The sequence below is a fragment of the Branchiostoma lanceolatum genome, chromosome 13 (genome assembly GCF_035083965.1).
Source record: "Branchiostoma lanceolatum isolate klBraLanc5 chromosome 13, klBraLanc5.hap2, whole genome shotgun sequence".
Classification (NCBI taxonomy): domain Eukaryota; kingdom Metazoa; phylum Chordata; class Leptocardii; order Amphioxiformes; family Branchiostomatidae; genus Branchiostoma; species Branchiostoma lanceolatum.
The window spans coordinates 11,841,217-11,858,431 of record NC_089734.1 but is presented as its reverse complement, the minus strand read 5'-3'; the positions used below and the strand labels follow the sequence as shown (position 1 = coordinate 11,858,431).

At 42.2% G+C, this 17,215-nt stretch overlaps 1 protein-coding gene across 5 annotated transcripts in view; it reads right to left on the bottom strand.

The window, feature by feature from the left end:
• The window catches only part of LOC136447968 (NXPE family member 3-like), a 35,483-nt gene that overhangs the window by 1,789 nt on the left and 16,479 nt on the right, over window positions 1–17,215 (bottom strand). For 2 of the 5 annotated variants that reach the window (XM_066447117.1, XM_066447116.1), the window contains exons 2-13: window positions 16,742–16,816; window positions 8,371–8,469; window positions 6,280–6,443; window positions 5,628–5,844; window positions 4,698–4,883; window positions 3,831–3,993; window positions 3,094–3,268; window positions 2,791–2,849; window positions 2,123–2,361; window positions 1,625–1,748; window positions 1,101–1,213; window positions 194–397 (exon numbers count right to left, since the gene is read on the bottom strand). In XM_066447117.1, coding sequence (XP_066303214.1) covers window positions 194–397; window positions 1,101–1,213; window positions 1,625–1,748; window positions 2,123–2,361; window positions 2,791–2,849; window positions 3,094–3,268; window positions 3,831–3,993; window positions 4,698–4,883; window positions 5,628–5,844; window positions 6,280–6,443; window positions 8,371–8,469; window positions 16,742–16,774 — 1,776 coding nt within the window. In that variant the 5' untranslated portion in view covers window positions 16,775–16,816. Of the gene's footprint in view, window positions 1–193; window positions 398–1,100; window positions 1,214–1,624; window positions 1,749–2,122; window positions 2,362–2,790; window positions 2,850–3,093; window positions 3,269–3,830; window positions 3,994–4,697; window positions 4,884–5,627; window positions 5,845–6,279; window positions 6,444–8,370; window positions 8,470–9,908; window positions 9,930–15,320; window positions 15,380–16,741; window positions 16,817–17,215 lie in introns of those variants that run through there. The other 3 variants (XM_066447118.1, XM_066447119.1, XM_066447120.1) reach the window with 3 other exon arrangements.

Genomic DNA, 17,215 nt, shown 5'->3' with positions numbered 1-17,215 from the left:
GTTTGTGGTTGTCTAAGTTTTTAGTTTTTCCTAACATCACAAATATGTGTTTTCATCATACGTTTTCAATGATGACTTATTGTTTCAACTGGCAACAACACTTCGAAAACCTTCTGTCACATCCTACTGCAAAATCAAGTCCCTGCAAAAATAACTAAATTTACAGTATAAAAATTCTGAGGTTTGAACCCACCTCCTCTCCACTGAAGACTTCCCTCAGTATGTTGTTGAGCTCGTGTGCGTACCAGTTACTGGTCTGTAACAGCATGGACAGGTTCTTGTGTTCCCGCGTGTTCACGTTTTTAAGGATGACTTTGGAGCCTGGATGTCTCTCGTGCAGCCGTCTGATGGCTGCCCTTATGGCCTTTAATCTGCTGATGTATGTTTCTATTGTTTCCTGAAGGAAAAGTGCAAAGTGTGCTACACATAATGGAACTACAGGTAAACGTAATAGGAAAAACTTCTTTGTCAGCCCAAGATCTATATACCACTCTAATTTGGAACTTCCTGAAAGTTCCACTACATACAGCACCATAACAAGCCGCTAGAGGGCCCAAAATCTAATCATTTTGAAGTGTCATATCATCAAGAGCTGGCCACATACTAAATATGAACACAATTTGCCTAGGTATGCTTGAGTTATATAAGCGGTGCCCATCTCCATTCCTATAGCCCTCGGGCCACACATGGCTACTGCAGTAGGGGACTAGTCCACTGATAGTTGAGTATGTTCAACCCCCATACTTTCTCATGAGTGCTGAGTGCAAAGCATTCACTATCAATCAATCATGAATGTTTACAATACACTTTTTGGTATTTGGTATTTACGGATTTGAAACCCTTACCTCTCCAAAGCAAGGCAGACACTCTAATGTAAAAGTTGACATTTTTAGCTGTGGTATAATGTTTGCATTTTTTTGCAGTAATCTCGTTGTCACAAACTTAAAACTACCACGAAAATGCTTGTTCTATCTTCTGCCCGCCTACCCCCTTGTTAACCGCAAACTAAAAACCACAATGAACACTCCTACTGAAAAATTAAATCCATGGAAACTTAAATGCATCTACAGTACCTCCAAGGCCATTGCACCAGTACTGACCTGAGTGAAATGTGAGACAGCGCTGATGAGAACGACACACCCCGGTCCACACTTCAGGTCGTCCAGACTTCTGACTATACTCTTCACATCCCTCACAAGGACTCCATGAGACCCTAGAGAAATATAAAAAAAATTTGAAATCACTGCTATAGATGAACCACTGAAGAATTATAACAACAAGAAAATTCATCAAAAGGTTTCTAGTGTTTCATATGTGTGAAAAAAAACTTGGTTGGAGATATTCAAAGAAAAAATTAACGTCCTCACTGACTTTTTCTTATTCTTGCACACAAAATAGTTTTAAGAGTAAAGTGTTGTATGCAGACCCTCTACTATGTATAGGGAAGCCATGGAACCTACCATGTATATGGGGAAACTGTGGAACCTCCAGTATATGTGGAAGTTGTGGGACCTACCATGTGTGGCAAAGCTGTGGAACCTACCATATATGGGGAAGCTGTGGAACCTACCATTTATGGGGAAGCTGTGGAACCTACCATATGTGGCAAAGCTGTGGAACCTACCATGTATGGGGAAACTGTGGAACCTCCAGTACATGTGGAAGTTGTGGGACTTGTCGACAGCTACGCGTGGGCCAAGCCTCTCATCTGATGGGCTGAACTGTTCGTACATGTTGCTACCAAATATCTGAAAGGAAAAAGAAAGTTTATCAAAGAATAATCCAAATCAGGTTAGAAGAAGGAAAAAAGGATGATGATTATGGTCAGATGAAAATTAACACTGTCATTCTGCAGAATATTCAATACATGAGAAATAAAAATTACATTTTGGTCCTTTCATTTTCCATACAGTTTTCGTTAAGAACACTACATGGAAATAAGCTAGATGAAATGAAAAAGAAAAAGGAAGATAGCCTTACATACTCTACAAACGCCCCTCGTGAAATGAATGTATATTATAAAGTGCAGTGTATCAAGTACATTGTAGGTACAAGTATTTAAGTTGAAACGAGTGCTGTTAGGAACTAGTCGAGGTGGTCAAACATTGGAGCTGTGACTTACACTTTTGAGAGTGGTAAAATACTGTCTAGAGGTAGAATCTCCATACATGTACAGCATTTTGTTGGAGAGACATCGTGTGAAGTTGGAGAGATAGACATTTGGCTTGGCACGGCATTCACTGGAGTACCACACATCATGCATGTAGTACCCCTGGGAGATGGGAGAGGGCGCTGCATGGGACAAGGTTCCACCACAGGGAGGTAGTTGAGAAAGAAGTTTTTGTCTCGGATGTGGACCGTCTGTAAGCAGAGAGGGAAATCAATAGGGCATCAGAGGTAAGAATCAGATTCAGAAGGACAACGGCTAAGAAAAAACAATCTATTACTAGTTTCAACCTTGATATTCAACAGTCTTCATCAGAATAACAAGAGAGTGGTTTGGCACTTGCTTCTGTATCTCTACTAGTAAAGGCAGGGTTTTCTTAGAAATAGCCAATCAGTATACAGTATTTCCTTTTGCACTGACTATTGGCCAATCAGAGCAGCCATTATCAAAGTTTTGTTCTCCCAGCATTTCAGAATGACCAAATAATATTTTGGTTGACAAGTGCAAGCAGTGATTTTAGTCTGCCCCCTTACCAGTCAAAACATCTGACAACAATGTGATGATTCTTACATCTTGGAAGACAATACAAGTACAAATTAACTACTTGCAAACATGATACTTACAATTCTTTGCAACATTGACGTAGCTTGTCAAGCCTTCCAGGGCAAAGTTGTAATTTGGCCTGAAAGACAATCATTAGACAGGTCCAGTTAACATTAGCAGTTTCATTTCGCTAAAAACTTGGGTCAGCATGGAAGCCAGTGGCATATTGTACAATGAGACTTCCAATCCCCCATAAAAAGACATGGAAGGCAATTATCACAGAACAATAACCTGAAATAGTCTGCTTTCCTTGTCCCTTTATGATCTAAACATAAAGTATGTGAGAAATTCACAAGGCAACAGTTACTCAAGCAATCCCTTACCAGAAGAAGAGTTCATATTCCTCTGGTGCTAGCAGACTCTCCACAAGATTGTTTGTTTTTGTGTTGTCACAGCCAAAGTACACAAAAGTGTCACACGGCAGAGAGGTGGGCTTTCTACACCACCAACTTACGCCCGAGTAGTCGTCAGAGAAATTGCACCAGGAGTCCTTCGCCACTGTCAGGAAATAAAGAAAAATGTATTTTAAGTACATCATCAAATTTCGTGGATTAAGAGGGCAAGGTTGGCCGTGTGTTTGGGGGACTAGCTCCAGGCACCAAACCTCTGTACGAAAAAGAACCCAACACACTTAAAGAGTAGAGGTGACCCCGTGTGCTTGGCTGAAAATGCAAGTCCCTGAAACAGTCACATTAAGTAGCTACTTGAAAAAGCATCATGATCATGCTTCACCTCAGTTGAGGATGACTGCTTTACCTTTGCTTTATGGAAGATTTGTAAGGACATACGGCCATCAAAATGCACACAGAAGTTGCCACAAATTGAGGTAACTGCAAGCCATTCTTGATACTACTCTAACATGTATAAACATGCCATAATGGTCAAGGAAGTGTCAAAGAAATGATATGAGCTTATGTGTGCTAAGATGTTTAATCACAGAGGGTGAAATAATTCTTTCAATCGTGTCATTTATAAAACTAGCTTGGTTTGACCTGAAAGAGCAAGATTCTGACACACTTATTTTGCAAAACAAAAGTCTTCACCATATCAAGACACTGACCATTTGCTGGGTAGGGATGTGAAAAGCACTCGGAATCCTCCTGAATCCCGTATTCATAGTCTTCATACTGCGCATAAAACACTCTCTTTACTGGCACCTCCCGTAGTCTGCGTAAGACTGCTATGGCTTCACTTGAATGTTCTAGAATTATGGAAATCTGGACCTGGATGGAGAATACAGAGAAGGAAACGCATTGACAAAAATTTGTCAAGTCAAAAAGTACCAGCAATTTCTCTGTATGCTATTAGTAATAGTAATAGTATTACTCATTAATAGTGCAGTACAGGGTAACTTCAGAAGTATATTTATGTCATACCTAGACCGCAGAAATGTTCGATGCTGGTGTTCCGGACCAGGCGTTATCACACAGGGTTCTACTTTTATCACACAAGCTTCCATAGAATACTTAGAATGCATTTCGAGTGCGCCGGTTATGCCAATGTCGAAAATTTGAATACTGGATTCGGAGATAGGAATTTTTTTGGTCGAGGAATGAAAACTCTCTCAACTTCTGGTGCGTTTCGCATTGAAATGCGTGTTTTTTTCGGTGGGTATGACAAATAAAATACAACACAGTGTATTCTGCATCACCTGCGGTCGGGCCGGTACCTCGGGCAATACAGAATGTACCCTGTTGTATTCCATATGTACATGTACATGTAAGAGGAGTGTCTGTTTTATACTACTTACAACTTACCACTCCTGGCTACTATTTGTAACCCTGACACAAATGCAAATTTGGCGCCAAGAGACTACCTCAGTAAGTAGTAACATATAAATGACACAAAGTTAATGGAATGCAGTACAATTTGAAGGAGCCTATTTCTTTTAGACACCAAAACTGATTCAAATTTTTTTCCTTCTCACCTTCCCACTCCACCATAGAGGAAATTCCACGGTGTAGCTGCCATTCCCATGATCGAGCACCCTCCCACTGGTGCTGGCTTTTTTCTCAGGGGAGTGAACCTTGGTCCTGAAGGAGTCTCCTCCATATAGCTTGGGGCGCCCCCTGTAGTCTCTTGCTTGTATTGCAACCTGTAAGATTTCACCCATCTGGAGAATATAACATTATCATCAATACAAACAATTATGGCGTCGTGTGGCGCAACTGTAGAGCACGCGGCTGTCAAACAATGGGTCCCGGGATCTAATCCCAGGTGTGCCCAGAGACATGTCCGAACTTGCGCCCCGACGTTGTGCCCTTGGGAAAGGCACTTAACACGACTTTCCTCACTTCACTCAGGTGTAAATGAGTACCTAGCTCATCTAGGGTTAGGGACGTCCCTCGGATAGGACGTTAAATGGAGGTCCCGTGTTTGGGGAGAGCAACACCCCGCGCACGTTAAAGAACCCACCACACCTTTCGAAAAAGAGTAGGGGCATGCCCCGGTGTGCGATGGTCCAAATATTACAGTCCGGTCTGGGATGACATCTTGAAAAGGTGATAGTTCACCTGTTATGTCAATCCTTCCACAAAATGTGGTAAATCAAAATAAATAAGTAAAATAAATAAATAAATAAATAAATATGACATGTATGTAAATCATCAAAACAGTGTACTTTTAAATTGCTTGGTTCAAGGCCACTAAAAAAGGATTGTTCAGAAGGTTCCGAAAGGATACAAAATGTTGCATGCTTAATGTGTAATTTGTTTGAGCACCGAGTCTTCATTTGGAGTGGAAATGTATGTAAGTAAAAGGGGATAAATTTCTACTTGTGGTAACTTGCACCAGTGCAGGCTGGTCTGTGGTATTTTGAGCCCTGCAAGAAAAGGGTCAGGTTCAAAGTGTAACTCACAACGTAGGATGATTTTTCCTTGATAAGCTGGAACTTGGTCTGCTCGCCGCTGGTGACGTGGAGTAAGTGGACGGGTTTGGAGGACGAATCCAACGCCGTCTCCGCCAGCCACGTCTCCGTGACTGACTGCGCCGTCGACGTTCTGTTCCGACTGGACACATCCTCAGGGTCAAGGGGTTCCCACTCTTGTGCCGTGTCCAAATTCTTCAGTTCTTTCCTGAAGTTGGAAGACAAGTAAAAAGGTAAAGGTAGTCCCATAGCCATTTTGAGGCCGTAATTACAGTTGGTTGTTATCCACTGTGTATGGTATTGGAAGGTATAGCCCAACCCTCTCCTTCCATAACCTTTATAATTACCTCCCCAACTGAAGTCAGGTACCCATTTTCATAACTGAGTGTAGTGAGGAAAGTTGTCTTAAGTGCCTTTCCCAAGGGTACAACAATGGTGGCACGTCAGGGGATTCGAACCCAGGACCTCTGTAACAGGCAAAAATCTATCTGAAAAAAATTTTGATTCATAACTTTTTTTTTATATTCCTGACCGACCAACTAAAGCAGCCAACCAGCTATTACTGGTGAAAATGATGAAAACATAATTATCTTTGTAGTCATCTTAGCCAGTGGTTACTAAGGAATATGGTGAGTAGCCTGACCTGTTGGTATTACTGTCCAGATAGTCCTTGTCCTCCTGTGTGAGTTCTGGACGGGGGAAGTGTTTCTGGCCCTCTGCCCACTGCTTGTACTTGGTGTAGGTCCAGATGCTACTGTGGTCGTCCCTGCTACCAAAACCAAACAGGGAATGGTCCACTTCTGCCAGCTGAGGGGGGAGAAATTCGACAACTTTAAAATTACAGACAATACTGCATATTTCCTATTCATAGTCATTAAAGGAAACCCAAGCAATATTAGGGCCCGAAAATCGATTTTGAAAGTCAATTTATTCAGACAGTTCTATACATGATTAGTTCAAACAACACCATCGCAATGTATAGCGACGTCCATCAAGCAAAAATACAACGTCGTTGTGATGTGATAACTCACTGTAAATCGTCGCTAGGGTTTTCGTAGGCCTCGCGAAACTAACGAAATCATCATACGGCAGTTTTTGCATTGTTTTAAAATGTTCAAAGTATGAAGTTGTTATGCAAATGTGCTGAATAGCGTTAGTAAATGTCACTACCATAAAGATATCAACATTTTCTTATTTCCATATTTTGGGCCTTAATACATGTATTGCTTTGGGTGCCTTTAATTCCTTTTGAGCCACAGTACTAGTTGCAATAGAACATAGAACCAATAGAATATTCTTTCCTTTACCCTTCTCCCTGCAGTCTAACCCCATAACCAAATATATTGGCAAATATATACATGTAGCTTTGGGCACGTAAAAGAACCCACCGCATCTTTCGAAAAAGAGTAGGGGCATGCCCCGGTGTGAGTGGCTCAAAACGTTCCGGTCTAAATGGGAAGGTAGGGAATTTCCCGAGCAGCCTTCGTAACCCCTGCTTCTCCTAATGGGTCAGTGAAGTCATGCTTGTATTGAGCATTGATGTTTCTGGCCTAGGGTGAAGAGATGCTGCGACAGTAACAATTGAGCCGCCCTTCTTCGTAATCGATGTCAACATCAGGCTCTGATGAATTGTTTAGAAAAAAAAAAAATACATATTTGGTGCCAAACGGCTGAAGGTTATGATAATAATCACATTGTCCATCTGTTTGTACCTATTACATATGCTGCCTGAAATGATTTCAGATGCTACTGACATTAATTTGGACCCAGTATATTAAATCCTTTGATTTTTATCATGAATACATAGAATAATGTAACACGGTGTATTCAGTATCACCCTTGGTCCCTTTAACTATCAGTCAATCCAACTCACAGGGGACATTGGTGGGACCTAGGGTTATACAGGATATACCATGTGATATTCTCTATACATTACTGGTTCAACGAAGAGGATATTGAACTCAACAGCTTTCAAAGCTTATCTAGCCTGGTAAATATTGATGACACTATCAAAGGCAGCTTTTGTTTCATCAGTTTTTGCATTTATCTATGAATCAAAGGGTAAACTGATCACAGTGGCCTACGAGTGGGTTAACCTTTGGCTGACTCCATACTGGTACACTGCTGGGCTACCATAATAAATTTTACGTACTACTTTTAGTATATGTTAACCCAAAGGACGTAAAATGGGGATCCAGTGTTTGATCAGGTGCCTTGAAGGTGAAGGGCTAGCAACCCGTCTCTGTAAAAACATACCCTGCTACAGAAACAGCAAGGAAACTTGGTGCTAGCTAGGCACTACAACTAGGTGAACAACAGCATATGAACCTCCTTATGCTTACGTCCAAAAACAAAAAGATATCTTCTTCTTCTTTCACCTGACCACGTATGTCCAAATTACTGAGATGTAAGGTTTGGACCATCGCACACCGGGGCATGCCCCTACTCTTTTTCAAAAGGAGTGGTGGGTTCTTTAACGTGCGTGGGGTGTGGCTCTCCCCAAACATAGGACCTCCATTTAACGTCCTATCCGAGGGACGTCCCTAACCGAAGCTAGGTACTCAGTCACACCTGAGTGAAGTGACGAAAGTTGTGTTAAGTGCCTTTCCCAAGGGCACAACGTCGGGGCACATATCCAGACATGTCTGGGGGCAAGACGGGATCAGACTCGGGTCCCCTTGTTTGACAGCCGAATGTTCTGACCTTTACGCTACACGACACCATGTTGACCTACCTGGATGAAGACCCACGTAATGACGAAGATGACAATGCTGACGAACACCTGGATGTGGCGGTGCATGGTAGGGGGATGGGGGAGGCAGCATTCACCTGGCTGGAGAAACATCAACAGAGACAACATCAGAATACGTTGATGAAGGTTAAGACATCCAGGTAATAAGATATGCCAAATGACAGTTACTGTAATTCTTGTTTCCTTCACTGTAACTGTTCACTGTGAAAAAACCTGTTGTAATCATTCAAGATTCCTTCACACATCCGTTCTGTAAATCACTTGCCGGCATGTGTAATTAAAGTTCAGTGAAAGTGTCCATTTTCCTTACACCATGAAATTTTGCTACTGTGAAGATAAAGTGAATTACAGTACTCAGGCAACTGGATATGATTTAGGAAATGGTCAGATGTTTCAAGTAGCATCCACTACCTTTCGTCAGTGACACTGAGTGAGATTTGTTGATTAGGAGGTTTTAAACACAAAACTATGAACTCGCTCAGTTTCACTGACGAAAGGTAGTGGATGCTACCTCAAACGTCTGACCGTTACCAATAGCATATGATATCCAGTTGCTTGAGAAATTGTTATTTGGCACATCAACAGAATAACACAGTCTTCAAGACAAGTGCATCCTGCTTCAGATGCATATGAATTATGTATATAGTATTACGTATTCATATTACACATGATCTATCTAGCTCGTGGCAACATAGGTCTATCGATTTGTTGGCAAAGCTAAATCGGGACCTAATATTTAATGAAGATGATTTCATGCCAATATGCTTTCCCTGGGGAAAACAGTCATAGAAATCCATCAAAAGTTTTTGACTTTGATATCTTGTCAAATAACTATAAGAACTGGTTGGACGTGCTTGCACATGGATGGGGGAGCCCCAGAACTCCTCATCAAGTGCAAGTCTTTTTTGTAGCAAGAGTTTTTACGTCTGGATGCCCTTCCTAATGCCAACCCAAACCCTAGCTACTGCTGGGCTTAGGACATGGGAAATGTGTGTTAAGTGCCTTTCCCAAGGACACAACGTCTGGGTGGATGTCCGGACATGTCTGGGTACTCCACTGGGGATTGAACCTGGGTCTCATTGGTTCATAGCCGGATACTCTGCCACTATGCCACACAGACGCCACTGATAGAACTAACTAACCAAGCAACTGACCGACCGACCTACCAAAGCAACCAAAGCAACCAATTAAACAATCGAAGTAGCCATCAAGCAGGCAAATAAGCAGCAACCAACCAAAGCAAGCAAGCAACCAAAGCAACGAAACAACCAATCAAAGTGGCCATCAAGCAGGCAAATAAGCAGTAACCAACCACCAAAAGCAAGCAACCAAGCAACCAAGCAACCAAAGCAACCAACTAACCAATCAAAGTGGCCATTAAGTAGGCAAATAAGCATCAACCCACCACCAAAAGCAACCAACCAAAGCTCAAGCAAGCAACCAAAGCAACCAGCGAAACCAATGAAAATGTAACCTTGCTCAGGTCATCACAACCCAGCTTTGCGGTTGGAAGACTTTACCATGCCTGTTCCTGATCATGTGTACAGGAGACAGCTGACATGTGGTAGTGGGAAGATCATTAGTACCAGGCTTAACCTTGGAGTCTTCCAGACCGGTTTGGATCTGAACGCATTAGTGTGCGGTCAGGGTTAACGTTAAGACTACCATGACAGAGATTTCATGGATGCCCCTCCTCAAAGAATAAGCAAAAATGCCCATTTATAATCCTTCTTGGTCTAACATCTACACGTAATTCCACCAGGGTACATAATTCCGCCACCCAGAAAAGATACATCCAAACAGATCTCCAACCCAACGTCCCCCAGTATAATGCACTCCACTCCAGACCTGTATATCTAAACTGTACACAGTGGCGGCGGCACAGGGGGGGCAAGGGGGGCGGCTGCCCCCCCGAAAAATATGTTGGGGGGGCGTCGCCCCCCCAAAAATCAAGCTGAAACCCTTGTGAATCTTTTCACTGACAGAGATTTTCTTAACTTAGCTTACTCTACCAGCAAAATTTGTCCCTCAAAATGCAGGAAATAGCGTTTCAGCGGGTCAAGATTTCAAAATTTTCTCCGACGTACGTTAGCATACTAGGATTGTTGCACCGTAGGATTGTTGCGCCGCCGGCGTATATGTCTGGACAGCATCGCCCTCCAAAGGTCATGCTGAAACCCTTCAGTATTTGTTCAATCTATCAGCAAAATTTGCCTCTCAAAACTCAGGAAAAAGCATTTCAGGGCGTCAAGATTTCAAAATTTTCCCGGAGGAGAATGTTGCCGCCGGCAAAAAATATGTCGGGAGGGCTTGAAGGCGTCACACCCCAAAACTCAAGCTGAAACCCGTCTGTATTTTTTCACATATAGAGATGTCATTAACCTTTTTAGCTTACTTTGTCAGCAAAATTTGCCCCTCAAAATTCATGACACAGAGTTTCAATGGGTCAAAATTCTAAACTTTTCAATGTCGCGCTCCGGCGGAAAAATCGTATGTCGGGAGGGCGTCGTCCAACAAAACTCAAGCTGAATTATACGTACCCTTCTGTATTTTTTTCACATATAGAGACGTCATTAAACTTAGATTACTTTAAAATTTGCCCCTCAGAATTCAGGAAATAGCGTTTCAATGGGTCAAGAATTTTAAGTTTTCCTGTGAGAGCATGTCGTACCTCTGGCAAAAAAATATGTCGGGAGGGCGCCGTTCCCAAAAAATCAAGCTGAAACCCTTCTGCATTTTTTTTTACAAATAGAGATGTCATTGAACTTAGCTTACTCTTCCATCAAAATCTGCCCCTCAGAATGCAGGAAATAGCATTTCAGAGGGTCTAGATTTCAAAATTTCCCGGGGGAGCATACCCCCGGACCCCCCTAGTATTGTCGCGCCTTTGGCGCGACGTCTAGCGCCTTCGGCGCTCGTTTCAGTGACATTTCATCTCAACTGATCTCGCCCCCCCAATCAAAAATTCGTGCCGCCGCCTCTGGTACATACCTAGGAGTTCTGCATTAGAGATCACTTAAATCCGCTGTTTTTCAAAGTGGCGGATTTATGGCAGACGGCGGATTAATGTTAACGGCCGTTATCTCTTAAACTAGCAAAAACATCACCCATGTTCTGTTTCAAAGTTTCGCCCTGCTGTTCCCAATTAAAGTGTTAACCCACAACAGGGGAAAGGTTGACATCAAACCTTGATATACCAACCAAACTCCATTCAGTTTCACACAGATGGTATATTAAACTTCCCCCGACACGAGTGATGGTTACCCCCTATGATTCACAGTCACTTTGAGCATGGTTCATGAATTTGAAGTTGTTTATATTCATGACCGCAGGGGGCAGTGTAAGTCAGAAGATGGCAGAAAAATGGTAAAGTTGCCAAGTCTATAAGTACTGCTGTCACTGTGAGTTGGTAGTGGTTTCTTTCTAACAGAGGAAAGAGTACAATCAGTAAAAACATTGTTGCTGGTTTAATGTAACGGGGGCCGTAACAAAGTTTGAAACCAAAAATCGGCCCCTGCAGTTAAAAAAAGCTGCTAGGGGGCCCAAACCTATATGACTAACTCTCCCTCCCAAGAGCTATCTTCCACTCACAAATCATGACCATAGCATGTTCAAAACACGAGATATCAACACGGGAAGTTCTGCTGCAGTACCATAGAGAGTTGCTGGGGGGCCCTAAATCTACTCATTTTGAGGTCTCACAATCCACCACCCATTCACCAAGTATGAAGACAATCCATCCTTGTATTCTGGAGTTATCGTGGTGACAGACAGACAGACACACACACACACACACACACACACGAACGCTGTGCAAAACATAACCTTCTCGTCACTTAACAAGAAGGGTAAAACAAAACAGGGGTTTCATAGAGTGTGAGACAATTACAAGAGAAATTGAATTTCTTCCCCCCACCGCCTTCTAACAAACCTGACTGGTCTTCTTACCAGATGATTTTTCTAATCAACTCCAGCAGCACTACTCTTCCCTACTGTGCGCTGTAAGCCCTTTCAGTGTCAAGGCTAATTATTAGAACGGTGCACAGAAGGACTTGTCTCAAAGGTACCATAGTGTAAAGGGCTGACTGCCTACACTGTATATGTAGTTGAAGAGCTGATTATAATATAACAACACTAATGTTACATCTCAAAAAAGAACTTTGCAACAGAACTGAGTCAGCTTACAGATGTGGCAAAGACTGTCATTCTCGAGTAGCAATGTTTAGCCATAGCCAATGCTGTAGGGCTGATGTTGATAAGGATTTTACCATCCGAGGCCATATGCATACATGTATATCTTACATCTAAGTTCAGTGAACACAAAATATCTCAATCACTGAAAGGTACTGCGTACTACGTCATACCGTTTCCAAAATCTGTCCAGCTGCTTGAGTAACTGTTACCTTGGGTATCTTATTACCTGGATGTCTAACCTTCATTGATGCATCTAGCTACAACTGTATGTATGTAGTCTTGTAGTACTTTATAGAACTTACCTCAGTGAACAGCACTCGCATCAGAAAGCCCAGCTTTGAACCCTTTCCCAATGGGCAAACCTTTGCACATATGTGATATGTATACCTTTCTGTGGTCAAAAACACCTTTCACCTCTCTAACAAGTACCCTAAGGCCAAGCTATGTTAGAAATGCAGGCACTGTGGGATATGTGTCTGTCTGAATAAATTGCACTAATGACATACATTTGGGCTTTCCATGTGTGACTTTCTATGTTGCTTATCATCCTTGCTGAAGGAATCTTTTGACGCCAAATTTGCATTTGTTACAAATACGGAAGAAGGTTATATGATGTATCTACTAGCCACAAAACTATAGCACATTTTGACATTTCAAATGAGATTTTACCAGAGTAAAGCTATTCGAAACATCTTGCTTTGACCAAAATGTAAATATCTAGAACATTTCGAATACCACCTCTGAACTTGATGTCACATACAGTATGCAAGTTCAACTTCACAATTTTTTTCATCTGTTGGCCTACAATGAGGGGATCAGGAAAATTTGGCCCTTTTCTAACTCAGCCCGGTCAACTCAGGCCAAGACCCTGGTCAACTCAGGCCAAGACCCTGGTCAACTCAGGCCAAGACCCTGGTCAACTCAGGCCAAGACCCTGGTCAACTCAGGCCAACACCTTGGTCAACGAGACAGCCCAACACCTTGGTCAACTCAGCCCAACACCCTGGTCAACTAAGGCCAACACCCTGATCAACTAAGGCCAACACCCTGGTCAACTAAGGCCAACACCCTGGTCAACTAAGGCCAACACCCTGGTCAACTAAGGCCAACACCCTGGTCAACTAAGGGTCGAGTTGACAAGGTTCTTGGGCCAAGTTGGTCTGATCAGCCATGGGTAGTGTTGGTAAAGAGCCAAAGTGTCCAACATCCTACCATGAATATCAATGAAAAATCACAGATTTGAAAAAAAGATAGCCTGACTAAGTAACACACGCTTCTGCGTGTAGCAGCCTTTCTACTGGTCAGGGAAGAGGCCCAACCAGGCCCTGACAGCAAGAGATTCTGTAACATAGGCTTACATACAAAAGCATACAAAATGTAAACCTGAAAGACAAAGGAATTCAAACTCAAAAAAGGTAACATACCAGTTTGTCTCATTCCAACCTTCATAGTAAAGAGAGCCTCATCTTCTCACATAAAATCTAAATATCATTCATCATCCTAAACAAAAAAACATGTCATCCACTGTCTAGAGACCACTATGTTTGTTTGCCACCCAAGCAGATCTGCGCATATCCTCTCCACAGATTCAGGGGCAATCCACGAGTTCATGGGCTTTTTACAAAAGTGCTTCACGCCATAAAAACGATATCACATCACCCGATGAGTCTTTGATGTATACATTATATACCAGCAGGCAGCCACGTATCATGATAAACTTGGGAGCTGAATCTGCGTATGTTTGTTTGGGCTACATGTCGCTTCCTGGTCAGATTGAATCAGAGCCAAGTACGACAGAGCTGTGACATGACAGGAAGGGAAGCCTTGGGCAGAGGTTCCAGATGGGCTGGTCAGTTAAGACTTGACAGGGACCATTACAAATTATCAAGGTTTCTGAAATGGGTCGGCTAAGGACAGGGGTCATAACAAATTAAACCGACTAGCCATCGTAAATTACATACAGATTCTATAAACTGTATTAGATTTCCAGTTGTCAATGACAGGGACAGTTGCAAATCATCAAGGTTTTTGATAGAAGTCAGCTAAGGGCTGAGGGACCATCACAAAATACCAACGAAGATGACTAGGCTTGGTCAGTTCAGCTGTGAATAGTTTTACTTGACCATCGCATATCACTGGTGTTTTATTTACTGCAAATAGTTCAACATGCCGAAAGTGGAATCGACTAAAAAAATAAGTAAGCAATACAGAATCTACACAATCTGCAAAAGATATGTAACTCAAAAATAAACAATGCCACAATTAACATACCTTGTTTAGACCATCACGTTCAAGCAACAGAGGGCCACTTTGAACTACAGAGACATACACCCTGTATAATGTCAAAACCCCATTTTTAGAACTGCCCTTTATTTTTGCCAACAACCTGATCATGATCATGACCTGTCCCAATAAATGTGTTGAGCCAGCAACATACATGTATATGTCAAAAGTCCCAGATGACTAAAAAAAGAAGAAAAGTCTAAATATGCCAAGAGCATTGGGATAGAAGGTACTAATATAAACAACACAAAGTAGTTGGTGAGGTGATGTTAATGTGTATCACCTATGCATCCTGTACCTTCTTTTGTTGATTGTTAAGAAAAAGTAGATAAAGTCTAGACTAAAGAATGAAATGTTTCTTCATAATCATATCTTCCTCTTATTCCTGATCATAGGTTTGACATGGACAGTCAATATATAGATCTAATAAAAAGAGGTTTGTGCTTTTCCAATACCTTTGTGTCTGTTGTTTTTCTCTCCATGGTAAAATTCACTTCAGGCTCAACCTACATGTAGCTGCGACAACCACCATTCACTAGACTGCATTTCACTGGTACTGGTATAGACTGGCACTAAGCTAGACAAACATGTGGATCTTTCTCCCAAACAATGACACACCTATGTCAAACACGTGCTCTATGAAAGCCACACATTCTGTATGCTAATGAGCTTCCAACATATCTGTCAAATACAATGCATTAGTGAAAATGGAGATCGAATCATGTTGTTCCTTGCATTTTTTCATCAGTAAGCACATAACTTTATTCACTGATGTATATCTGGGGTTGGAATGGTTATACTATAATTGTGTTTTGTACAGCTTCTGTGACTGCTATATTATGACTGCCGTCACAATCACTCTAACTTAAATATAGACCAGCTAAACTGGTTTTCTGGATAAACCTACTCTCCAACCTAGTCCAAGCAGAGGTTGTTGAGGAAAATTGTGACCTTCTTATTATATTCCCCATTTTTTGTCAGCCCTCCTTATACCGGATAGAATCTATCCACAAGTCTCCAGTTGCTGTAGCCTGGAGGCCAGACTGTTTCCAGGGCCTACTGAGGCGAGCTCCTCGGCTCTAGGGCCAACATGCCCCCAAGGAAACTTTATACCACAGGCCCCTCTGAGTTTGACCCTGAGAAACATGATAAATATTACAGGGACCAGGTCTAGCCATGCTGGCAACATACAGACAGACATACATGAACAAATGACACCAAAAACATAACCTTCTTGGCGAAGGTAATTGCCGAGAAGGTAATTAAGAAAGATCTATCATGTAGTTGGCAGAACAGAGGGGTAACAGTGTGCTTACCCTGGATTCTTCAGAGGTCACACTGATCTTAAGTTTTTTCAGTTATGCTCACAACAGACAGACAGACAGACAGACAGCCGCACACAAACAAACGACACTTAAAACATAACCTTCTTGGCATAGCTATAGGTAGAAAGATCTAATATGAAGTTGGCAGCAGATAAAGGTAATGAAAGAGTGTGCACTTGAGCTTACACTGGGTTCTTCAGAGGTCACACTGATCTTCAGTTTCTCCAGTTATGCTGGCAACAGGCAGACAGACAGCCACATGCAAACAAACGACACTTAAAACATAACCTTCTTGGTGTAGGTAGAAAGATCTAATAAGTAGTTGGCAACACAGAGAGGTAGAGGTGTGCACTTGACTCTTGAACTTACCCTACGCCTGGTTCTTCAGCGGTCACACTGATCTTAAGTTTTTTCAGTTATGCTTGCAACAGACAGACAGACAGACAGCCACACACGAACAGATGACTCCTTCTTGGCGTAGCTATAGGTAGAAAGATCTAATATGTAGTTGGCAGCAGATAGAGGTAATAAGAGTGTGCACTTGAGCTTACCCTGGGTTCTTCAGCGGTCACACTGATCTTCATGGCAGAAGAACCACCGTCAGCAGCAGTGGTGGGGCGAGGGACCTGGACAGGGCACAGAGGGAGGTCAGAGTATAGGAAAGAGAAACACAGATCTATAGTATAAGGATCTACATTGAAAGTTCCAACAGGAAAAAAAAAGATGAATCAATGCCTTTTCTACCATCTGCATTACCTGAAAATACTGCTACGGTGCCCAAAATTGCCATGTTTCATCAGGACCTGATCAGTAACTATCAACATGCCAAAATTCAAACATATCCATCAAAAGGATCTTGAGTAATAGGTGCAAACACACAAACAGAAATAGTACCCCTTACTGGAGGTAAATGCCCCAATCTCAAACTACCCTATACTGCAAGATTTCAATGAGTGTATCAAACAGTGCTCCTATGAGTTACTAGCTATATAGTACAGGTCTCTGATTCAATCAATGTATTCCCT